Consider the following 24,243-nt stretch of genomic DNA (forward strand, 5'->3'; position numbering starts at 1 on the left):
AAAATGATCAGGGGGATGGAACACCTCTCCTGTGAAGAAAGGCTGAGAGAGTTGGGGTTGTTCAGCCTAGAGAAGAGAAGGCTCTGGGGAGACCTTCTTGCAGCCTGTCAGTACTTAAAGGGGGCTTATAAAAAAGATGGCGGCAAACTCTTTAGCAGGGCCTGTAGCGACAGGACAAGGGGGAATGGCTTTAAACTAAAGGGGGATAGATTTAGACTAGATATAAGGAAGAAATTTTGTACGCTGAGGGTGGTGAAGCACTGGCACAGGTTGCCCAGAGAAGTGGTGGATGCCCCGTCCCTGGAAACATTCCAGGTCAGGTTGGACGGGGCTCTGAGCAACCTGCTCTAGTTGAAGATGTCCCTGCCCACAGCAGGGGGTTGGACTAGATGACCTTTAGAGGTCCCTTCCAACCCAAACTATTCTATTCTGTGAAGATGTTTCCTAACACTTTACACTATAATCCAAATTACACTGTACTGTGGTAGTCTTGCTGAGGGCGATGAAGGTATAAAAACTTTGTCATTCGGTATGCAACTGTGAACTGGTGATTTCAGAAAGCACTGTTTCTGCACATTGCTACAGGAGTGTTTCATGCCCACATTTGTGGACTAGAGACTGAATTATTTAACTATTGGCACATTATATCAAATTCCACAGCTGTTTCATAGCTGCGAACTCTGTAAAATATTTTCCACTACCAACAACAGCAAGTCTGTCTTGCTTGACTTCAGCACTTTTCTTCACCTGTGAGTTGACACTGTCCATGCACTGGGCTGTCTGAGTGGTAGACAGGTAGCAGAGTATGTAAGGGACAGGTAAGAACAATGTGTCTTTATACTTTTGACACAAGACACAAAGATGGAAGAACTTTGTATAACTACAACAAATAAGTGAGCAACACCAGAGGGTCCCATCGTGAAGTAAATTCTAGGAGAGCCTGGCCCACTAGGGCAGACACAAGGTTTAGGAGGAGATCTCGAACAAATTTCTTCTATCAGAAACAGTGTGGCCAGCAGGAGTAGGGAAGTGATCATCCCCCTGTACTCGGCACTGGTGGGGCCGCACCTCGAATTCTGTGTTCAGTTTTGGGCCCCTCACTACAAGAAGGACGTCGAGGTGCTGGAGCGTGTCCAGAGAAGGGCAAGGCCGCACCTCGAATACTGTGTTCAGCTTTCAGGAGGCTCAGGGGAGACCTTATCGCTCTCTACAACCACCTGAAAGGAGATTGTAGCAACGTGGGTGTTGATCTCTTCTCCTAAGTAACAAGCGATAGCATAAGAGGAAATGGCTTCAAGTTGCGCCATGGGAGGTGTAGGTTAGATATTAGGAAAAATTTCTTCACCAAAAGGGTCACCAAGCATTGGAACAGGCTGCCCAGGGAAGTGGTTGAGTCACCATCCCTGGAGGTATTTAAAGGACATGTAGATGTGGTGCTTGGGGACATGGCTTAGTGGTGAACTTGGCAGTGCTAGGTTAACGGTTGGACTCAATGATCTTAAGGATCTTTTCCAACCTAAATGATTCTATGAGTCTATGAATCATGAATCCCAGTTTTAGAAAGATAAATGATTAATGCTTATTATTAATGATTAATGCATGTGTCTGCATTTCCTTTCAATAACGGTCCCAAATATGAAAAGATTCCTCTTGTGCCAGCATATTATACCTTCTTCAAAATATGCTGTATACCCCAAAAGTTGGAAGAGTTTTACAACAGGATGATTTTTCTTAAGAAAACTCTTTTCATACAATGCAGCTGCCACTGTGCACAATCCCTCAAAATCTTCACTTTAAGCTACGTACTCACAGAAACTTTACTTACTTTAGTGCAGAGTATGTAAATCCTTTCAAGCCGTCTTTGCACCTGAAACATAAAACCAACAGTTTTTACTATAATGGGCTGCTTGCAATATAAAGTGTTATAGATTAAATATTACGTAGAAGGGCTGCGGATGAACACCAGCTTCTCAGTAATGGAAAACAGCACGTCTGTAACAACTCTGTGGCTATCCCCGACTTCACAGTTGTCACCAAGGCCTTGGGACATCTCAGAAACAAAGGGTACAGCATACAAATGCCAGTGCTTCTCTCTTTTATCCAAACAAAGAGCGGAGAAATTTTAAAAGGATGGTGACAGAATCACTGGGGTGACAATGGAAGATTTCATGTGACAAAGAATTGTTACTTTATGGAAAAAAGTCATCATGAGTTTTACGAAACATGAATGTTACTGTAAGGAGAGAAAGGAGGGTTGGACCTCAATAAAAAACCCACCCTCTTGTGAAGAACTGCAGGGAATAGTTATTCTGACTTTGAGATAAACTGTTCTACTTCATACATTGCTGACCTCTGCAGCTCATTACTTTAAGAAAACTCTCAATCTGAAAGTCCCAGTTTTTTAATTAGGTAGCGGTTGTTCTGATTCTGAGCTTGAGTACACACCTCCTTCCTTATTGACTATAGGGCTCCTTGTGTGAATAATGACCACGGTAAAGAGTCTGTAATTGGCTGTTAAAGTTGTTAGGTTATTGACTTTTTCTGCCCAGGGAATGATGAAAGGAGTTGAAGCTTGCAGCTGCTACAGATTCTTCCTCAAAGACTTCTCAGAGCATCAGTGTCATGTTGGTAGCAAAGCAAAGAGCAGATACTTGGGATTTTTTTCCCCTTTTTCTTTTTATAGGATTGCATGGGGAATACATCATGGTAAAAATGCATTCCTGACACAATACATAAAGCACAAACTAGTAACTGATCAACACCATCATTTCAAGAATACATCTACTCTAAGAGAAGACAGGACAACAGTTGCAAAAGCTTTGTAAGTGGGAGTGGATGAACACAATCCTTTGCCTTCTACCTGCAAAGACCAAGATGTCCCTGGAAAGTCTGTGCCCGAACTTTCCTGAGAGCATGTGACATCATCTCCCAGAAGACACCATGCATGGTCAACGCATGCTACCGATGGCTGGATACATATGAACAGCAGGAATGAGATGAAAGATGATCAACAGATCCATATAGTCTTGCTTCATCCTGGCAGGCAAGTGCCTGGTACGGTGCTGGTAAGATGTCACAGCATTAAACACTCCTGGGAAGTCTTCCCAAGGGTATGGCCTTCAACACATGTTTCCAAGGACTTGGTTCTATCACCACGTGCACAGTGCTAAATAAGTAGAAAATTCATCCTAAGGATGACGAAAGTCCTAAGGACTTTCTCTTTTAAAATGACTACACCTAAAATATTGGTCATGTATATATGATCTACAGGGGTTCAAGGTAACCTTGCACAAATAAAATTTTTCATTGTATCTTTAATTAATATAGAACTTTGTAACCAAAGATATGTAAATATTTTACTTTTTATGATTCTTTGCCTGTGGAATTCAGAAGCTGAAAATCATCATAGCACTTTTACAGAAAGATGGATTGAAGCAATTGGTGAGTGATGGACTGAAGCAAATGAAATCAGCTTTGCCCAGAGATCACAATGAATCACTGGCAGAACTACAAACAGAGCCCAAATGCACAGGGTTAACATATACCCGCTCTGTCCACAGAACCACGGTCTGGGATCACAAGTTTGATTTTAAACAGCCAATTGACTGCAAGTTAAATGCCCTTTGAGTTGAAGGCATTTAACACATTATGTCTGCAAGCTGCCAGCTCAAGAATAGGGCCTTAGTTTCTACTTTTCTTTTCCAGTAAATTAAAACTATACAAAAACTGAAATGTAAACATGCACATAAGTGTATCGAGAATAATATTGAAACAGAAAAGTAATCACAGCATGAGCATAATAATGTTTTTGCCTTAATCACTCCAATGCAACTGCACTTTGAGTTGCAAGTGTTCAATTATTCCTTTATTGCACCACCAGATGTCCCTACCCAACTTGTGCTCAGAGTGACCCAACCTGACTGATGCCATGCTACTACTCGTTTGCTTTAAACTCTCCTCAAAGAAATTGTCAGTCAAATCCTTTCTTCACTAGTACTGAAAATCAGAAGACGTCTGAATCACTGAAGGAGAAAACAACACTCCAACCCTCTCCTCATTACTCCAAGAAACATGAAAAAGATTTCTAATGCCTATTCTAATCACATGATTAAAGTCAATTCTATGCAATAAGTATTTGGTGTATGGGAATTTTATTAGTTATTTGTATTTTTCTTAGTTTATTATTTATTCTACATAATTAACTGAGCTACAGCAATGAATCCCCCTGCAAAATGCACCAAAGCTAAATATGTCGTTCAATATGGAAGGAACACTAAAGATACAATTCCATTTTTTTCCCGTTAACTTCCTAATTTTAATTCTAACACAGTATAAAAGTGCTATTTAAGTTCTTAAATAGAACTTAATTCATGCTGCTTGCTGTCTAAAATGTCTTGTGTAAAGCTATTATGCAAAACTAGTGGATATGTGGAAATACCGCGTATTAAGGGTTTCAAAAACGTGAGTCCTAGAGAAACTATACTTTCAATCAAGAGTAATTTGCACTGTAACTTTCCCTTCTCTGACATGGCAATTTTGCTCTTACAAATGAAGCAGCAATCCACAACAAAACTGGAAATCTAACTTTTGGCTTTACATCATGAATTCAGTATATTAAGGCTTCAGAATACTGGTCTAGAGATTGAAATTGCCTTATTTATTCACTCTCTAGGTACAGAACACTGGCAGCAACGAAAAAACCCTCCACACTGACTTCAAACATGCTTCTTTTGGGGCAGGGGGGGAACACAACAAAAACCCACGCTGGGACAGTGCGGAGACGTTGCAAACGCAGTGACTGGCCCCGACGGAGACTGCTGAGGTCCAACACTAGCTGCACATGGCACGTTTCATGAACACCTGGCTGCTAATAACTGAACTAAGACTAATGATTTGCTTCATACAGCCACTAATTGGTAACAATAACTTTTACTCAATGCTTCATTGCTCAAGGGGTGAAAAAGTCTGCACTCTGCTGCTGACCCCCGCGAGCCATTCAAGCTGCAAATGAGCACAGCAAAATGCATTACATGTGCCCAGCACTGCAGATACCCCTGAGACGGGAAAAATCTCAGTAGTGTATTATAAGCTTGTTTTTAGGGTATTATTCAACCTGGAAGGTCTGAGATAACGGGTGAGTTGTACACCATCAGAGGTACTCAGCGTAGCTCACCTCTGCTACCATTCCCACCACCCTGAATGTCACGGGGACTGAATCCCAAGCTGCAAGAGGGCAGCGCCATTTTTTTGGCCAGCGAGCAATAATCTAAAGGGTGCATAATCTGGTTACATTTTCCCATCAGAGGGGAATTTGTCCCTGGTACAAAGCCAGCGGCACCAGCAACTCTGCCAGCTGTCCCTGTTGAGCACCGCGTACCTGATCAGACAGCAGAAATGCTCTGCTCTGCTCCAGCTTGGTTTTGGCCAGAGCTGTGGTTGGAGCCGGAGGAGCAGAAGAATCAAGGAGCCATGGCAATAAATTTGGGTTCTCTAAATTCCCCTGCTGGGACAATTTTGGCACATGAGCAAGTAGGGTCGATTTTAATCGTGCATATTTATAACACAAATTTAACTTATGGCCACACACATTTATTTTTTCATAAAGAAAACAGCAAAAGTGGAACAGAGCCAAGGCTTGATACTAACTATACTTCCAACAAGACCCAAACTAACTCTAATTTTTTATGTTTGTGTATGTAAAGAGGTGCCGTACATGCATTTACACTGCTCTCCCTCCATCCTGTGGGAAGGAGAAGTTCCCACACTGAACTGCAAGGCTGGATGCCAGCAATTATGTTTTGGGTTTTTTTATTAGTATGTCTTGTCATAACTCTTCTAAAGATTTTCTCCGTGACCAATTGATATATCCTGCACAAGAAGCCTTCTGAAGAAACAAGTCACTTTTCACGCACGGAACTGGTAAGGAGAAAGCAGCTCACAGCAACAATATAAGCCATGTTTAACAACATCCCCATATTGCTTATGTTATCCTTCAGGGTAAGAGTAAATTAGAAACTCCTATACGCAGAGCTCTCATTATGGCCATGTGGGAAGGAAACACTGCAAGCACAGGACATGTGTTGGCATATTACTGCAGCACATCTGCCCGTAAAGATTGGCTGGGGGGACCACATTTCCGAGTTAAGGTGTCTTATTTTATGGAGAAGGGAGGATCATAGTGATGAAACGTGACTGTGTCTGAACATGCCAACTACATCCCTTGCTATTAAGGAATTAAAGGCTATCTACACTCCTTTGTGAGCTGTGCTGAACTCTACAGGATAATCCATTTTCTGTTTTAAACTACTTAGAGAGGTTGCTATACCTTCCTCCTTCTGTTTTTCTATCCTTCATTCCCCGTCTTCTCCCCAGTGTTAACAGTCAACAGCAACAGGTGTCATTTTTCTAAGATGTCTTCTGTATCCATTTCTCTTCTTCCTTCTCCATCTCCTCTTTTGCTCTTTCTTCCTGCAAGTCAAACTCCTATTTTGTATTCCCCCCCATCTGTCCTCTAAATGTTATTCTCAAAAGCTCATTTCTTTTTCTTAGAATTAAAAAAAAAAAAAAACATTCATCAGTACCTTCTCTATACCTCCTCATGGTCTGACACTTTCCACCATGCTAATCAAGTGGGTTGTGACTATGAGATTGAAAGCGCAGAATAAACACCACTGAAAAACAGGATTCTAAAGAAATTCAAGACTCAGGGACACACGCTTAGTCATTCTGAATCAGAGAAATGGAAGAATTAGTTCAAGCTCAGTTCTAAGTTGTTTTGAGACTAATTTGTTTATGTGGTGACTGTAACAAAAAAACACTTTTTGGAAACATTAATTTTCCAAAAGGCTCTGGGAACCAAGAACAATTCCAAACCAGTAAGATCTTCCTCACTGATGTAACTATGTAGAAAAAAGTTGCTTTAAAATGAAGTATTTTATATCTCTGGATATAAAATAAGAGCTAACCCAGTGAAGTCTGGTAAGACAAAGGAAACTGAAACCAAAGGTTGTTCAGAAATGTGTACTACTAGTATTTTTCCCAGTGGAAGAACACACATTTTCATTTTTAAGTGGAAAATACGATTTCTAAAAATTATGATCGGACATGCCACAAAATCTATTTTGACTTGTCATTACTCAGTTGTGGTGAACTTTCCAACTATCTGAACAGTATCTAGATCCTTCTCAGTGACCAAAGAAGAACATGATTACTGTGCTAATCCTAATGCCCAAATCCATCGAGCTATCAGTGGTTTATGATGAGGCTGCAGAAAAACATTTTGGTCCTCATTTAGATAAATCTATGGGAAACTGGATCCTAAAAATCTTTGTAGATATGGTTATACAAAAGTCTTCTGACTTCAGGAACTACTCATGACTTTCACATCAGCTTAAAAAAAAGAATACTCTACTATATATTTTCCTATCAGAAATAAAGTGCATCAAATCTAAAATTGCAGCATATCCCAACTTTTCCCAGATGATGCAGGAGCAGGAATGACCACCCGCTTTCCTCTCTCCCTCCACTTTGCCCGAACTGGGATGGAAAAACCGCTGGAAAACCTTTTCTTCTCCTCCTCTTGCCAAGGATCAGGAGGCCCCATCCCATTGGACAACATAACCCCAGGAGAAACAGTGACAGCTAGAGGCAGAGAACATGTCACCACCGCACTCGGAGCTGCCTCCTCCGAGACTCAATAGGATCATGAGGCACAACTTGTGACTTGTGCAGAGGAAATCCAGAGGCAAATTTAAGGGAAAAAAGGATTTACAGCCATATTCACTCTCCTCCGAATTTCCCCTTTTCTGGATTAAACATTTATTTTCTTTCTGTCTTTACTCACAGGTCTTACCTATTCAACCCAGGACTATGAAAAAAATTATAAGGAGGAATTATAACCAAAAAATCTAATCTTGTACCCCACGGACAACACGTAGCTTTCAGAAGACGTGTCAGAAATCAGATTAAAAATAACTGAAGCCAGAGGAGTTCTCACTTCAGGAAACTCTTATAAAAATTATACTTCAAACTATTAAATGTGCAATGCAGCTGGGATCAAAATGCAATGAAAAGTCTCATTGCTTGTGTTTCCAAATCCGACTGATAATTTAACTTTTGTATGTTTAAATAAAAATTGAAAGAATGTATCCATGGCATTTCTTCTAGCTGTGCTTGAAGTATAAAATGATCTTTTGAAAAGGCTACGTCTTTGTAACTGTTACATGCAGTGAATATAAAACTATATTTAAAAAAAAAAGTAAATGAACAAAGAAAGAGCAAGTAGGGACAACGTTCAAGGAAAAGGGTGAAAGAAGCACAGTAGAGGTTGTACCTTATTATTTTCTAGACCTATATTGAATGCATCATTTACAATACTTGGAAAGAAAGGGTGAATGGAGATGACAGTGTAGTCAACAGTGAACTATGGTCCAATTAAGCTTTCATATAAATCCAGGGAATTACATTTTTGAAGAAAAATTCTGCAATTCTGGCAAGAATGTGACACTGCAGTTGAAAAGAAAGCTGTTTATACTGAAGTTAAATTACAATACTGGACTCAGGGTTGTAAACCAAAGCTGTTATCAATCAACACTTCACATCTGATTGCTAATCAAGTTTTCTGTTATTGCCAAATATGAAACCAGATTTCTAGGCTGTGCTTGAGTATAAAATGATCTTTTGAAAAGGCTACGTCTTTGTAACTGTTACATGCAGTGAATATAAAACTATATTTAAAAAAAAAAGTAAATGAACAAAGAAAGAGCAAGTAGGGACAACGTTCAAGGAAAAGGGTGAAAGAAGCACAGTAGAGGTTGTACCTTATTATTTTCTAGACCTATATTGAATGCATCATTTACAATACTTGGAAAGAAAGGGTGAATGGAGATGACAGTGTAGTCAACAGTGAACTATGGTCCAATTAAGCTTTCATATAAATCCAGGGAATTACATTTTTGAAGAAAAATTCTGCAATTCTGGCAAGAATGTGACACTGCAGTTGAAAAGAAAGCTGTTTATACTGAAGTTAAATTACAATACTGGACTCAGGGTTGTAAACCAAAGCTGTTATCAATCAACACTTCACATCTGATTGCTAATCAAGTTTTCTGTTATTGCCAAATATGAAACCAGATTTCTAGCGATGTTAATTATTCTGCTACTTACAACGCTCTCATTTCTTCAGAGATTAGTGCTTCCTGAAATGTGCATTTTTGAGTAAATGGAATTTCTCTCAAAAGAACTTAAAAGCAAAGAAAAAATTATTTTTTATTATTTTAGCTGGATGCAGCCTTTCCATGTCTTTGTGTAGCGATAATGCTGTGCTGTGGGCTCAGGAGCAGCAACTGAGTCACTCAGATGGCCATGTTCCCTTCTCAAAACACTTCATGAAAGCCCCTGCCTCACACAGCTAATAGAAGCAGCCAAGATCAATTAAAAGAGCTGACTAGACAACGCAGTTAAGGATTTATCTGCTTAGTTCAATTGGTTTGTTGAATTTTGGAAGGTGATGTCATTTTTCCACTACCCAATTTTAACCTTTTTCTTACAAGTGTTTTATCAAAAAACTGTAACCTTCTGCTACAGCAAAACCCAAACGCTCTCTCCAAATCAGGTGCAGAACAAAAATAGGAAATGATAAAAAAACCCTGAAGGGATGAAAATGGGAAGTCAAATTGCCTCTAGGGGCATAAGGATACAGAGAAATGTACCTTGACACGCACACAAACCCACGCCCACCTCCGTGGCCGAGGTTGCGCTGATGCCATTTCATTGTTGTTAGAACAATGAGAACAGTCCGTCTGTCACCAAAGGGACACACTGTTATGACACTGAAAAGCAAATGAACTTAAATTCATACCGGGTTTGGCTCAGGTTAAATAATGGTGGCATCTGCAGCAATGCTATCTTACACGGAGACCTGTGCTAAATTTATCTACTGCCAAATTCTCCTCTGGCTTTTTCTACTGGCTCTCTGCAATTTGGGGGGAGAAGAAAAAAAAGAGGCTAAGCTTGTTGGAGCTGTTTTCTGTAAATATACTTCATGCTATTTGCAGGTGATTCAAAATTTCAGTGAGCTACACCTCTCTCATAGAGATTGATTCATTAATTCAAGCATTCAAGAGAAACAGATACAGCATTTGCTTCCCCCAAATGATCCCATAATTGGATTTGAGGGAAATGTTTGGCTGTTTGCTGTGTTTCAATTTGGGAAAAATGTGATTACGAGGAGATGATCCATTTGTATTTTTATATTCTATTACCCGTATGTCTGACATTTAATAAAATTGACATATATAATCAGAATAAACATATAATGAAATGAAAAGCTATAAAAATATTTTAAAGAAATTAGCAATCATTCTGAATATGCCCAGGCCATTGCCAAGTTAGGTTACAGAGTGAAGGCAATACATGCCTTTCAGATCAGTGAGATATTATTTGTAATGACTTGAAGTGAGATTTTCGCTCTGTTACTCAAAAATATTCTTAAATGTCTATAATGCAGAATATTGCAGAAATCACTGAGACTGTTAACTAGTTATTGAGCCATAAGCATTAGGACAGCATCAGTTTGTTGCTACATTCAAGCTAAATGACCATGTTGCAAAGTTTGTTGAAACTTAAACGTTTCTTTCTGGCTATGTAATATTTCTTTGTGATGACTGCCCCATACAGATTTACCTGCTTACCTGGAGTTTACACACAGATCTCCAGCATGACGCTGTGGTGTGTAGACATGCCTGTGAGGTTCATAAGTATCATAGGAAGTCTTGAAAATGGATTAAAATGTGAAAACCGCTCAAAGAGCCACAGGGTGAATAAAGTATTTGTCCACAGCCTCGGAAAACACTATTTTGAGAACCAAATTTCAGTGCTACCACAGAAATTCACTCCTGAGTAACTCCCTTGCTGGCTTATACTGTAGCAAGGGACCAAACTTTATTCTAACATAGTTTTATTTTAAATTACTACAGTGCTGTTCAAATAGTTCATATTTTTAGTGCTGCAAATCCAGGTGCAGTATTTGAATAGAAAGTTGCATTGTCAAAAAAAAAAAAAAAAAAAAAAGTTGAGAGACTGGTCATGAAACTTGGAGTGATATAACACAAAGCCCAAGTCTATAGGTCACAGTCGGAGGGGGAAAGTGTCACCTCTGCGATGGACTTCTGGTCCTTTTTTATTCTAATAATCACATAAATGTGGCTTCTGAACATCTGTAATGTTTCCAACTTTGAGTTTTTACAACAAACAACTTGGGGAAAACAAAACAAAACAAAACAAAAAAACCCTCCATACCAAGAATGTGTGCAATCACCCAGATAAAACACAAAGTCTCCCCAAAAATGTGAAGGGGGGAAAAAAAAAAAAATGTAACATGGAATACCTTCTGTGATTAACTAATTTAACTAAGTGAAAGAACATCGTATTTATGAAAATAACCTTCCAAAAATTATTGCTGGGAATTTAACCACTGTTGATATCACTGTTTACGGGATCAATAAAACCTCCTACAATTATTTCACTTTGCAAATATACCAGGGGCATTTACAGCTACTACCCAGAGACAGTATCAAAGCCCTGCCAATTCCTATCACTACAGTGAGAGTGCCACCATGTCTGGACTCCATCAGTGTGTCCCAGTTCTTGGGTTGACTGGGTTTCATGAAACTATCAACTTTATTTGATTTTCACAGAGTAATTTCTAGCATCTCCAAGATGCAAAGCATGAACACGTGAACTGAATCAAGGAAATCAGAAACTGTAAGTCCAATGCGTACGTGTTGGCAGATCACAATAGATAAAAAACTTCTGGGGGAGGCATTGTGGTGGGTTTTTTGAGGTTGGAGTGTTGTTTTTTCAAACTTTGAGATTGGAAACACTGCTCAAAATTTCCCTTATATTTCATCTATACAGAGAGCTCTGGACACTTGCTAACTCCTTTGCACTCACGCATAAGAGAAAGAAAAAAAAAATCAGAATTAAGATAAATCAAAGAAATATCAGCCCCATTTTCCAAGCTGGAGAAGTAAGGTATGTCACAGGGATGTTATTATGAGCATTTTTTGTACTTCTCTTGCAGAGCATGGAAATTACACCAGGCAGATGAGAGAATGCACCCACTTCAAAACCACAATATAGTGTGACTATATCACTGAAAAATAACATTAGAAAATTTCTGCTACTTTTTTAACCCAGTCTATATATACAAATTATATTTCTTTGTTCTTCAGTGCCATATGCTAAATACGTATGTAATTACATGGTTCTCCACTTCTAGAATGCTTCATCAAAATACACGTCTACAGACAACTGATGTGCCTTTCCTAAAATATATTTAATCAAGTATATTTAACGTCTACTGATCGGATTTCAGCACAGTGGCAATGTTGCCAGTGACGTCTGATACTGGGAATGGGGCTTTGGACTTTATACCTTGTTTGACCTTCATCCAATTTCTTATAAAAGTCAAGAAAGATTGAAATGCAAAATACTCAACAATTTACAAAAAAACCCAGAAAACACAGCAGGTAAAAACACTTAGGTAAGTTTTGGGCTGTATGAACCTGGGTATAAGTAACTCCCATAAAAATCAATATCCATAAAAATGATGCAATTTTACTCCCTGTCCTTCCAGGAGTTATGCAAAAGTATAATGAGATGCTATTCTGATGCAACTTTGGGAGCTAGAAGTAATACCCACTTTAGTAGGAATAAGATTATATAAGTGGAGAAAGCAAATGGCACTGTGTTCAGAGCCTCTGTTTGCCTTTATAAAAATTTATAGGGAATGATAAACATTTAAAATAGCTCATGAATTAGATGAAGATGAGTATTATTAACGCCAGTTTGGTTTGTGAGATTTTAAAGAACCATTAGCTCCTCTCACCATTTCTCACCTATTTTAAACTTCTATTACCTTCAACTAGCTGAGATAGAAAACATGTGACACCACACTAGGAAGCCAGAACTTACATGTTAAAAATGTAAACTTATTTAGCAAGGTAAATAAGTGACATCGACAAAACAGAAACAGGCCATCCAGAAACACTAGCTAACATTATCTAAACGAAGACATGCCAGAACCTCTAAGGTAGAGCCAAAGCTTGTTTTAGCTCTACAAGTCAAAGTCTGAATCCAAATCATTTGCATATGCAAACATATAACCAAAGTTGCAGAGAAATAATGTCAGAAAATCCTTGATGACTTGGCTCATTTTTAGTCAGAAAACCTTTAATTTTCAACAGCTTCTACACTCTATCAAGCACAGCCATCATCAAACTATGCATCTTTGTAGTTGCCACTCCTCCAGTAACAAGGAACAAAAAATACATGCAAGTTCCAGGTAATATATACAATAAAAAGCACAAATATGAGAATATTTTCTTTTCCTTCCATACTTTTTCTTGTTTTCTTGCAACGTATGAAGAATGGGGTCAGTTTCTACAGGAAGTTATTACTAGCAAAGATGGGGATCTTCTCTTTATCGTTATCAAGGAAAGCTGTCAGGAGTCCTACAAGAGTATCGCACTGGGGTGTCTTGCTACTGAACACACCCATACTCCAATCCCCCTGAACCAGTCCTTCTGGAGGCGACTCTTCTGAGGGTACATTCCATGATCAAAGCAGTCTCACATGGAGCTATCTACAGACTTAGCTCGAAAGACAAGCTGAAGCACTCCTGTCCACCTCACTGTCACACTACACCCAGGTGAGTTGGTCCTATCAAGAAAAGCAATGATTAAACTGATCCTGGGAACGGGGCTAGCACTGCATGGCACTACTGTGCCACGAAAACTTAACAAGCCAATGGAAATGAACTTATGTGTCTCCATCAAAGATCCACCTCACACAAAATTAACATGCCATTGGAAAGTCACAGAAAGTAGGTCTTCTATAATAGATAAGGCCTAACCGTTGCTATTTTGGGAAAAAAATATCCTATTCAGCCTTAAATTCAGGATAAGCATGGGTAACCAGCATAACTAATAGCATACTTGTGATGTGTTCACATCTGCTTTTGTCAACTACTAAATACGTAGCATTATCTCCATATTCCTGGCAGCAAGTCATCTCATTTCCAGAGAAGGACAGTTACAGGCTGATTATGAGCCACCAATGTGACTGCAGTAGTGGTAAAGCTAACATAACTTCGGGATGCTTTAGACAAGTTATTTTTAGTAAAGAAAAAGTTTAATATATATATTTAATATATATATTATATATATATAAAAAATATATATTTATAAAATAAATATCATACTGTCTGGGAAAGGAGGAATTAGACAAAACTGCAATTCAGCTGGCTTCCTAAAGAGGAAGGTGCCTACTGTGAGACACCATCATACATAAACAGACACTGTAAGCACCTGGAAGACAATCATAAGGACATGTCTAACAATCAACATGTACTTGCCAAAAAAAATGCCCAACAAAACCCCAAACCCTTTTAACACTGGGTAACATTTTGTGACTGGAGATGAAAAGCAGCATGTGTCATACACTACTGACTTGATTCAGGCTTTGGACCCTGAAGCACGTGACATTTTCTTTTAAAAACAATCAGGGAAGCATAATCTAATGGAAGATACCTAGAACAAATACAAAGCTGGTTAGACAAGAGTAGTGAGAGAGCAGTTATCAACGGCTTCCTAACAAACTGGAAGGACATACTAAGTGGTACTCCACAACGACCTCTCCTGGATGTCTGCTACTCAATAATTTCAGTAGTGAGAGAGGTGACAGAGCAAAAAGTGTATGCCTATTACAGTTGCAGGTAATACCAAGCAGAAAAGAGCTACAAGTGGAAGAGATAGGCTCAGAAAAAATAGGATGCTATTCATCGACTGCATGTGCATTATATGTATGTAGAAACAATCAACTACACAAATACAGGATAAGAACTGTGGAGGGTCAAAAAGCAAAAGCCGCTCTGGGATGTAGAAGAAAGGTACAACCTGCAAAACACTGAATTAATTCTCTTGCTTTATCAGGTTTATCAGCTGAAATAAATTGTCTTATGCTCACACTTCAAGGTGGACTCATTTCAGGGAAACCAGAATAGAGCAATGAGAATTATTTGTATGGAAAGTTTGAAATAACTGGGGTTGTCCAGTCTAAAAAAGAGGGGAGAAGGGTAGAGGAAGACAAGGAAGAAGAAGCTGGGAGGATATGTAAGTGTTCACTACTTAAGTTTGCTACAAAGTGAAGGGAATAAACTGTTTTCTTCAATGTTTGTGGTGGACAGAAGAAAAAGGAATAGACCAAAGTTGCATCAAGCTATATTCAGACTAGACACTCAAAAAATCTTGTGATAAAAATGGCTAAGAATAGGAATAGGTTGTTTATGGATGTCATGGACTCTCCATTACTGGAGATTTTGAAGAACAAGTTAGGTATTTGACATGAATGGGGTAAGTGATGCTTCCTTAAGGTATAGGCAAAATTAAACAATCTCTCATGATTTCTTTAAGTCCTTTTATCCTATATTAAGAGACAGAAAAGTTTAGATAACACTTCACTTACATGTTCTCAAATATCCAAAGCTTAAACCAACTACAGAACCTTATTAAGGGAGGAAGGAAAAGTGGAGATCCTCCAGAGCTGTTCTGAAGGTTTCTCTGTCCTAATAACAGAGAAGTATCACTGCAGTGAATGAGGATACAGAAGGGACTCTCACTCTGAAGGCACTGTTCTACCCAGGTCAGCCCTTGGTTCCTTCAGCTGAGAAAAGCCTCAAAGAAGCAAGAGCAAGAAAATAAGATTTTAACTTTGAATTCACCTGTTTCTTGTTAGAATTTTCTTTCACTTCTAATGTTGAAGTCACAAACGTAACCATTTTTCCTCCTAGAATAAAATTCGCGTTGTCCTAATTTTAAATTTAGATAGCAAGCTCAACGTACTTTGTTGCCCTGAAAATACGAAGTCAAATAAAAGTGGTGCAGCAAACAAACCTTCATGTAGTTGCAATCCCAGCAGGTCTGGGGACAGAAGGCATTGGATTGTGTTTGTTATCCAAAAGTAAAGGTTAGTTTTAGAGCTTAACTTCATGAAGAAAAAGTAGAGGTGTTGCCCAGTGCCCCTCAGCTATGGGCCAACAGAAGAGGCACAACCAGGTAAATAAATCCCTATGTCCACACTACACATCTGGAGAAGCTACACAACTGCCTTAGTTGTGAAACACAACCGAGGGACATCTGTTGGAGGGCCAGAAAACACATCTGCCACTACTTCTGTGTTTGATAAAAATGTACAGCGAGTAGGAATTAACTGTTCTACTTGCTTGTGCCAGGCACTTTTTCCAAAGCCAACATTTAATAAGAAACGATGTCAATCGTGACTAATACACCAAGGACTGAGCGTGAAGATGTGGGCTGTGCTTGTACCCATCCAGGTTAAGCAGGTTGCCCTTCTTCTCCTTTTGCTGTGAGTTTTCTTGTACAGAGTGCTTCAGGAGACGTTTTACGTCCCAATCTAAAGATCCCTTTATAACGCTTTAGTAAAAATACATAAATAAACAAATATCAGGAATTTCCAGTGACACATCCCTTTAATTCTGTTAGAGGTAACAAGATGTAGCAAACTAAAGAAAGAGTGTAATATGCAAAGGCAAATTTTGGCACACCGGACCTGCTAATACTGCACATTTTAGCAGGAAAGGAAGAAAACCAATGGACAAAGGATTTGCACCATGAACTATTCCTTCAGCTCTGACAGCTTTCCAGTGAAAAAGTTCAGTTTACAGTAACATCCAGGACATTTGGATTGTTTTCTTCAGGGGATTACATTTCCCCATCTATCTCTCCCCAAGCCAGAACACGTCTTTTTTCTAAGTGCACCTGATGCTGACTCACAGACTGCTCTGGATGCTGCAAAGCCACGAAAGCAGATTAGACAAGGCTGCTTAATTTTTAATTTGCAGTAATTAGTTGGAGACGAATCCAAGTTCTAGTGGCATGTTCTTGGCGGTTTTTTACCACTTTAATATACTCATCAATGTCGTGTAAACAATTTTACAAACTTCATATAGCAGATGGCAATTCTTGGACCTACACCATTTTGAGTGTTTATAATAAAGTTACAAAATGTACCTCATGCAGAAGCCAACTGTGGAAAAAATTACTATGGTTTCAAAATTTCACTTGTAATCCAGCAAGTAACTACAGCAATAGCTTTACATTAGTACAACAATCACAAGTCAACAAAATTATGCTTAAGCTGGGCAAGTTATTATTAAGTATGCGAACCAGGCAGTGCGTACCATCTGCACGGTCATTCAGCCTACCAATTACTTACTGAAGTTTAATTTTATTTGTTATTTTCCACTGGCTACTAGCATACAACATTGTCTAACAACAGTATTATACAGGTTTCACCCAAGAGATACTAATAGTTGAAGGTAAAAAAAAAAAATTCATAAAAGTGTAAGAAATTAAAAGTTTATGAAATTAGGTAATTGTATGAATATGCAGATTCATGGTAAATTTTAAATATATACTCACAGAAGACAAGTTTTTAAATAACTACAAATAAATTGCTCTTCGATAGGATTTAGGAAAACCACAGCACTTGTGAAAAGAGATGATTAGAACTGTAGTCAACCAAGAGCTGACGTTTTCCAAAAAAAATGTGAAGAAGCCATGTTTTGAAATGATGTGTTTCAGTCTACAATACTGAGAATAAGGAAAGGATTCATGGCAAGGATTAGGATGCTACAAATCATATGGAACATATGAATAGGAGTCTGTTTCCATGTATCAATAGGGGTTTAATTTCTGAATGAGAAGCTTAAGCAAGGGCACATTCTTTTGTAAAACATCCCACGGGTTTCCTAGAATACGCAGACTTGGTAACATCCTCAGTTCTAACTTTACTCAATAGGTTCTTATAAATCTGCTATCAACATTTCACTTAATGCTTAAAACAGTAGAAGATTGGAATTGATTTTCAAGGAAGATAAAAAAAGAAATAAAGTACATGATAGGTAGAAAATTAAATTCTCTCATTCTACAAAGAAAAGTTTATCAGGAAGAACTGCTTGTAACTTCTCAAAATTTGCCACTCTGGCTGTTATCTGAAACGAAGATTTCCCAGGAAAAAAAAATAATCCTCAAACAGCTGGAAACCATCCTAGAGATACAAAATAAATCACTTGCGAGTGAATTCCACACTCAAAAGCCCTAATCAGTACTCTATACAAGCAACAAAACAAACAAAACCCAGAAGGAACATTAACATCCCTGGTAACTGGTGTCTACTAATTGCAGAGCATCAAGACAGCTTCAATAGGAAAGCAGAGACTGAATAGGATTGTCTGATAAATCTACTACTCTCAAACACTCCACACAGTATTCTTGACCCTGTAGGTCACAACCTTTTGCTCCCAAGTCACTCATGCAAAGGGGGATAAAGAGGTTTAGCCCATTCTGTTAAATCCTTGTAATTATTTGTTACAGTTTTAAGTCATCTAGCGTTATATACACAGTAATTTGGCGAATCACGCATGCCCTTTTCAAATGAAAATACAATAGACAAAATGGACGTAATTTAAAAACCTTTAAGGTAGCCCAAAACTTTGTAAGTTTAATTACTTCTATATTTAGCTGGTAAGAATTCTGTGTAGTAGACAAATTGTAGTAGACAAATTAGATATAATAGCCTCCAATTATGCCTAAACCAAACACATGTGAATTATTTCACAATGGAAGGACATTTGAAATTTATCTAAAGCTTGAATCTACAGCAAAGATGGGAAAAACACACACTGACCACAACTGGGTATGAAAACCAGGGTACCCTCAGAGAGCAGCATAGTCATAAATAAGTCTTTGGACAGTCAGTGTCCATTCTCAAATTTCACATCACTAACAGTTTGCTGTCAAATATAATATTTCTTTTATGGTGTAATTTGGGTGAAATCTGCCAAATGCACTGTATAAAAATGATTACTTCACCTTATGAATCACTTTTCATCAACATACTTTTAAATACAGCTGTGAAACTTTTGTTCTAGAGAAAAACAAGGATTTTACATTGTTGATTTATCTGTGATGGAGCGAAGGGTGGAGTCTGAGGATTTGGGATGTTTTCTTTTTTGTATTCATTTACTTGTTCAGAATTTTCAGTATAACTATTTCTTTTATAAATATATTTCAAAATACATAAAACTATGTGCATTTTTATCTTGCAAAACAACATTATATGGCAATCAGTGATGAATGTGTTTCATGATGTGCTTGCAAAAAATTGACCCGTGGAATGCAGCCAAGTGAGTTTTGGGGGAAAAAGTCCCACCTCCAGTCCAGAGTACCAGAGCTCTGGACTTCATTAGGGAGTACGTTTTAGCTGTATTTCTAATCCTACTACTAATGGTGAAGTCTAAACCCCCTAGAGACATGTGCTCTTCAAGGGCCATATCTTGCAGCACAGGCAGAAGTATCTAAACTGACAGTTTGAAAGGACAAAGTAAACGAGGTCTGTCTGACTCATGCCAAATACTACTAGAGTGTATCATTAATTCTTTCCTCATTTTCAGATTCGTGCTCCATCCCTATGGGCCAGAAGAAAATACGTGCAAGAAAGTTTAGCATATAAGGAGCAGAGAAAAGTTCAATTACAAGCAATCTGCACCATGAATAGCTTCAGTGCTTTCTGAGCTGTTTCAGAAAAAGTTCCCATGGGGGAGGGGTTGTGTTTATAATGTGGACACAATTACACTATTTCAAAGATCTTCTCTGGAAGGCAATCCTCCAAAATATTGCGTACTCCTATTCTCAGTGCAAATATTCCAGAGTTAAGAGGCTTCTTGACACAGGCGAGCAATGCTGATGTCTAGGAGACTCATGAACCCTGTAGGTACAACCTTGACAAAGCAGCACATCCCTTGAAGCTTCAGAGTATTTCTGTGGTCAAGTCACATTGATTTTTGATTTGGTCATACACATTTTAGCTTTCTCTTGATAAGACCGTATCATTTTCTTTTATCTAGAATACGCCCCAGACCTTCCTGTGCCCTGCAAATAAGTAACAGGCGTTGCAGAACGCCTTTCCTCACGTGGAAGGCACATCAAGATGCAAGAGGCTCTGTCGTGTCGGTGTCAAAGACGACTGAGTAGCCCTGCACCTCTGCATTAAACCTACTGGCTTGCCAGGACAGGTTTCCGCATGTTAAGAAACTGTGAGAAGTGTGTGTACGCACTCTGGAGTTGCTGGTGTTTTGTATAATGAAGCTGTAGAGACAGACAATGGAGAAAAGGCATCTTTTATCTTCTCTCAAATTTATGTTGCGATACTGGAGGATTCAGATTTTCTTACTGGGCATTAACGTTGCCCAGCCTGTTTTTTGAAGTTTGTACACAAGGTTTTTCTGTTGTCCCATCGATATGGAATTTGCGTGGTTGCAAACAGTAACTTTAAAATTTATATTGATCAACTTTTTGCTCTGACGCTTCAAAGTATGCCAAAAGTTTTGATACCAGACATTTCCATGCAAAATACCATTATTTATTCATTCAGTGATCAAAAGTTGAACTTAACATTTTGTGAGTTCAATAAATGATACCTCCCACCACTAAACATATCCACAGAAGTTTTTTCTTACATTTAAATACAACTGAACTATATTCTTTTAAAGAAGATCACACTTCATCACAGAAGACAGCGAACAGGACTGCTCCCTGTTTTCCCTCCCCTGGGTCAACACAGGGAGAGACTGTATTCTGCTCCTGTAAACTCCTTCTTTTATAGCCCCCTGATTAGAAGCAGGGTTTAAGAGGTAAAGATGACCTTAGGTGTGCTTTCAGCATTGGGTTGAATTTCAATCAGAGAAAGAATTTTTTTTATTCATCAAGGAAATAAAAAATAGTATAGCATTTTCTGTCTGTTTTTAATTGAGTTGAATTATTTTTATAAGAGGGTGTGTCAATTCTTTAATTAATTTGGCATTCTGAGTCAGCTATATGTTTTCATGTCCTGTACAACTTAGATTTTTAGTATCTGCCTACAGATAGCATTTTATTGCTATTTACCTAATTTGCCAGCACATCATAGCACATCATGGTTAACTTCTCCTCTCCCTTCAAGTTTGTTTTTTTTTTCAATAAAGGAATTTTTCTTCTATTTCTATTAATAGTTTAAAAAAAAAAGTAAGCTATATTAAGAAGGGTGCACATAAACAGTTATGCCTTTTTAGAAACAGGAAAAATACCAAGACTTTTAAATGCCATTTATTATTGACCATACAAGTTTTAAAGCATTTTGATCATCCACATTCGACTTCTCTAGCTATGGATAAACAGGAGAGCAGCAAAGTTGTTTAAAACCAGTTAGGTTAAGTAAGCTTTGGGGTTTTTTCATTAATAATTAAACCAACAAGTTCGTCCAGGAGCAAACAAATGCACCGAGCCTGATTTCCTAGCAATTTGCACAGCGAGCATATTCCACGAGTGTAACACCCTTGTGCGCTCTCTGGGGTCTACAAAGGACCGGGTTCACCCAGCAGCCTGCAGTCACCGGTGTATTTGTCTTGTCTACACAGCTGCTTAGTTTCATGAAAAAAAGCAGAATTTTCTGTATCTTTGGGACCTTTAAGCTTTTGCAAATATGACCAAAACTGGCTCTCAGGTTCAAAGGTTCCTAGGAAGGAGACTGGCAGAAACACAAGACAGTGCTGTTGCAAATATCCCTCCTCCTTTGGAAAGCAGGCAAAACACGGCTGTGAGGTCAGGATTTCACTTGACAAATATACATGAGATTCTGCAGTTATCTCCCCCGACAGAAATTATGTCTGTTAAAAGGCTAACGTGAAAAAGATACACTTAAGAAAAACAAACTCTCTCTGAATCTTATCTTTTTCACATCTCGTCATCTGTTTTTGTAGGATGTTTCTATTAACATATGTTCACAATATGATTTTCAGAAGTTGCATATTAAATTCAATCCATTATAGTTTGAAATGGAGACTCTCATAAATCATTTTATTACCCCCTTTTTTCCTCAGACTGCCTCACTCTGTAGGCACAAAGCAGCTTAATTTTAAATCCACAGTGAATTTGAAAATCACACTATTTGTTGTTTAAAACCTCATTAAATGAGCAGTTTTAATACTTATCTGAGACATTTCTCTAAATAGATACACCACAACTACAGTGGTCTGTCATAACAAGGTGCCTCCTCTTTTGCAAAACATTCAAGGAAACACTACAAAATTATACAAAGTGACACGAAACTGCCATAATTTGTTTGCCACAAATTTCCTAAATCAATGCTTTAATGAGTATGATAATTTGAGCTGTAAGTACCTTACAGAAAAAGAACAGATTCCATAACACATCTATGCAAAACACTAACTGTGGATGTGTATATAAACTACATTATACACTAAATATAATCTACAGTATAAATTACTTCCCAGTTCCCAGTGTTAGTTGAAAAATTAAAACATTACACCAGGTTGCACATTGATGTCTATAGGTATAAATTCATCTGTATAAATTTATCTGTATGTAGATAAAATTATTCACTTTACCAGCAAAAATTTACTTATTTCTCTGAGATGGGTCCCAATGATATTTCAGAAACTATGACAGAATGGAAAATTTGCTGTTTGATGCTGTTTCTTGTTTGCAGTGTTTCAAAACGCTTTTTCTCAAGGTTAGATTAGCTGAGAAAGAGCACGTTAGTTACTGCAGCATAAACCGCGCAGTCACAACATGAAAGCAAACATTATAAAGAACGTTTTCCATTTGCAGATAAGTGCAGAATAAAATGGGAATCTAGGTGAAACAGTAAAGCGTTAAGATTTGGGATATCCACATTTTCCTCATCTTTAAAGGAGGTTCCCAATATGACAGAAACCTTTTTTTCCTGTTGATGTTTTTTAAAATGGAAAATACATGGTGGTCCACTCTACCATCCAACATGGCATGCCAGAAAGGCGTGGAGTTTTACTGAATTTTGCCAAATTCCTTCATGAATCACAATCACCCATGATACGTACATACGTACATATCTATATCTCTCTCTCTACATACACACACACCTTTCTTTTGTCTTGTCCTCTAGTAGAGGTACCTATCCTCAGGGGTAAAATTTCTGTTAGATGCCATGCCCATACCGTGGCAACACAGAGACATGGTTGGAAAGACACTGTATTGCAGGATCATGCCCATTTTTCTTCTTGAGTGATTAAGTGTAATTATCCCAAGAGTAAGTAAATTTAATTCTCAGCAAGGACCACTACATTTCTGTTAAGCAAATCTTCTGCTGTGACCTTGTTCCAGAAACCCATCAGGCTTACTCGCTGTGAAGCCTTTCACTAAGGAAGATACACGAAGAAAGGGAAATTAAAAGGCAGATTTTCCTTTTCTAAGTGTGTGGCATTCAGTTGGACTCAGGCAGGCAGTTCAAGACTCGGCTGAATCTATTTAGATTTAAGAAACGTAAAACACAACTTCAGATCTGGGTGGTCTGTTTAATGTCCAGGAATATATGAATTGGCTCACCTTCAAAATAATATTTTTCTGATTTCTCTTCCTCAACTAATGAATTATATCCACTTTTGCAATAAAATCACAGGGTAGTGTCTGACAACACTGTTCCTCTACATATACTGCTGGGTCTATCACTGATACCCACGTCTCTTCAATTCAAAATAGTGGGATCACTTCAGTAAAACTGTTACTGCAACTGGATGAGCAGATAAAAAGTTGGAAGGCACTGTTTTTATACAATTTTAAAAACAGATCAAACCCCTAATTTTAATCATGCCCTAAGAAAAGAAATAAAAAGTCAGTTCTCCCTCTGTAAAATTAGCTCTGTGTGAGGTGTAGATCACATTTTTTAGCCAGGACTCTGCTGAAGCCAGGAGAAATCTGGCAAGGCAGAAAAGAGCTGTAAAACTGAGTCCTGCCATAAACTGCTGAAGAAATCAATGTATGAAGCTACTACCTTCTGTAAGGTGTTTTCTGTGACAAAATCAGATTTTCAATAATATGAACATCTGTATAGTGCTTCAAACATCTTCACAGCACTTCAAGCTTAGTCAATACTTCATGTATTCTTAACTGTAATATAAAATTAACATTCAATGGGATCCAATCTTGGTAAGTCATACTACACCTCTGATTATGTATCTCATAAAAGTATTGATTAGTTTGAATTTTTATTTTGTATTTCCTAGTTCCCAATTATATCTGATTTTTACACAGGAAACAATTGTTAAGTATTAGTAAGTATTAAGAGAAT

The 24,243-nt window shown here is 38.1% G+C and overlaps 1 protein-coding gene across 1 annotated transcript in view; it reads right to left on the reverse strand.

Annotated features, from left to right (window-relative positions):
- TMEM135 (transmembrane protein 135) overlaps positions 1-24,243 on the reverse strand; it is a 185,485-nt gene that overhangs the window by 20,187 nt on the left and 141,055 nt on the right. Inside the window, exon 7 of the mRNA XM_019473930.1 lies at positions 1,826-1,867. Within this exon, the coding sequence (XP_019329475.1) occupies positions 1,826-1,867 (42 nt within the window). The remainder of the gene's footprint in view (positions 1-1,825; positions 1,868-24,243) is intronic.

This window comes from Aptenodytes forsteri, unplaced genomic scaffold (assembly GCF_000699145.1).
Source record: "Aptenodytes forsteri isolate BGI_AS27 unplaced genomic scaffold, ASM69914v1 Scaffold376, whole genome shotgun sequence".
Taxonomy (NCBI): domain Eukaryota; kingdom Metazoa; phylum Chordata; class Aves; order Sphenisciformes; family Spheniscidae; genus Aptenodytes; species Aptenodytes forsteri.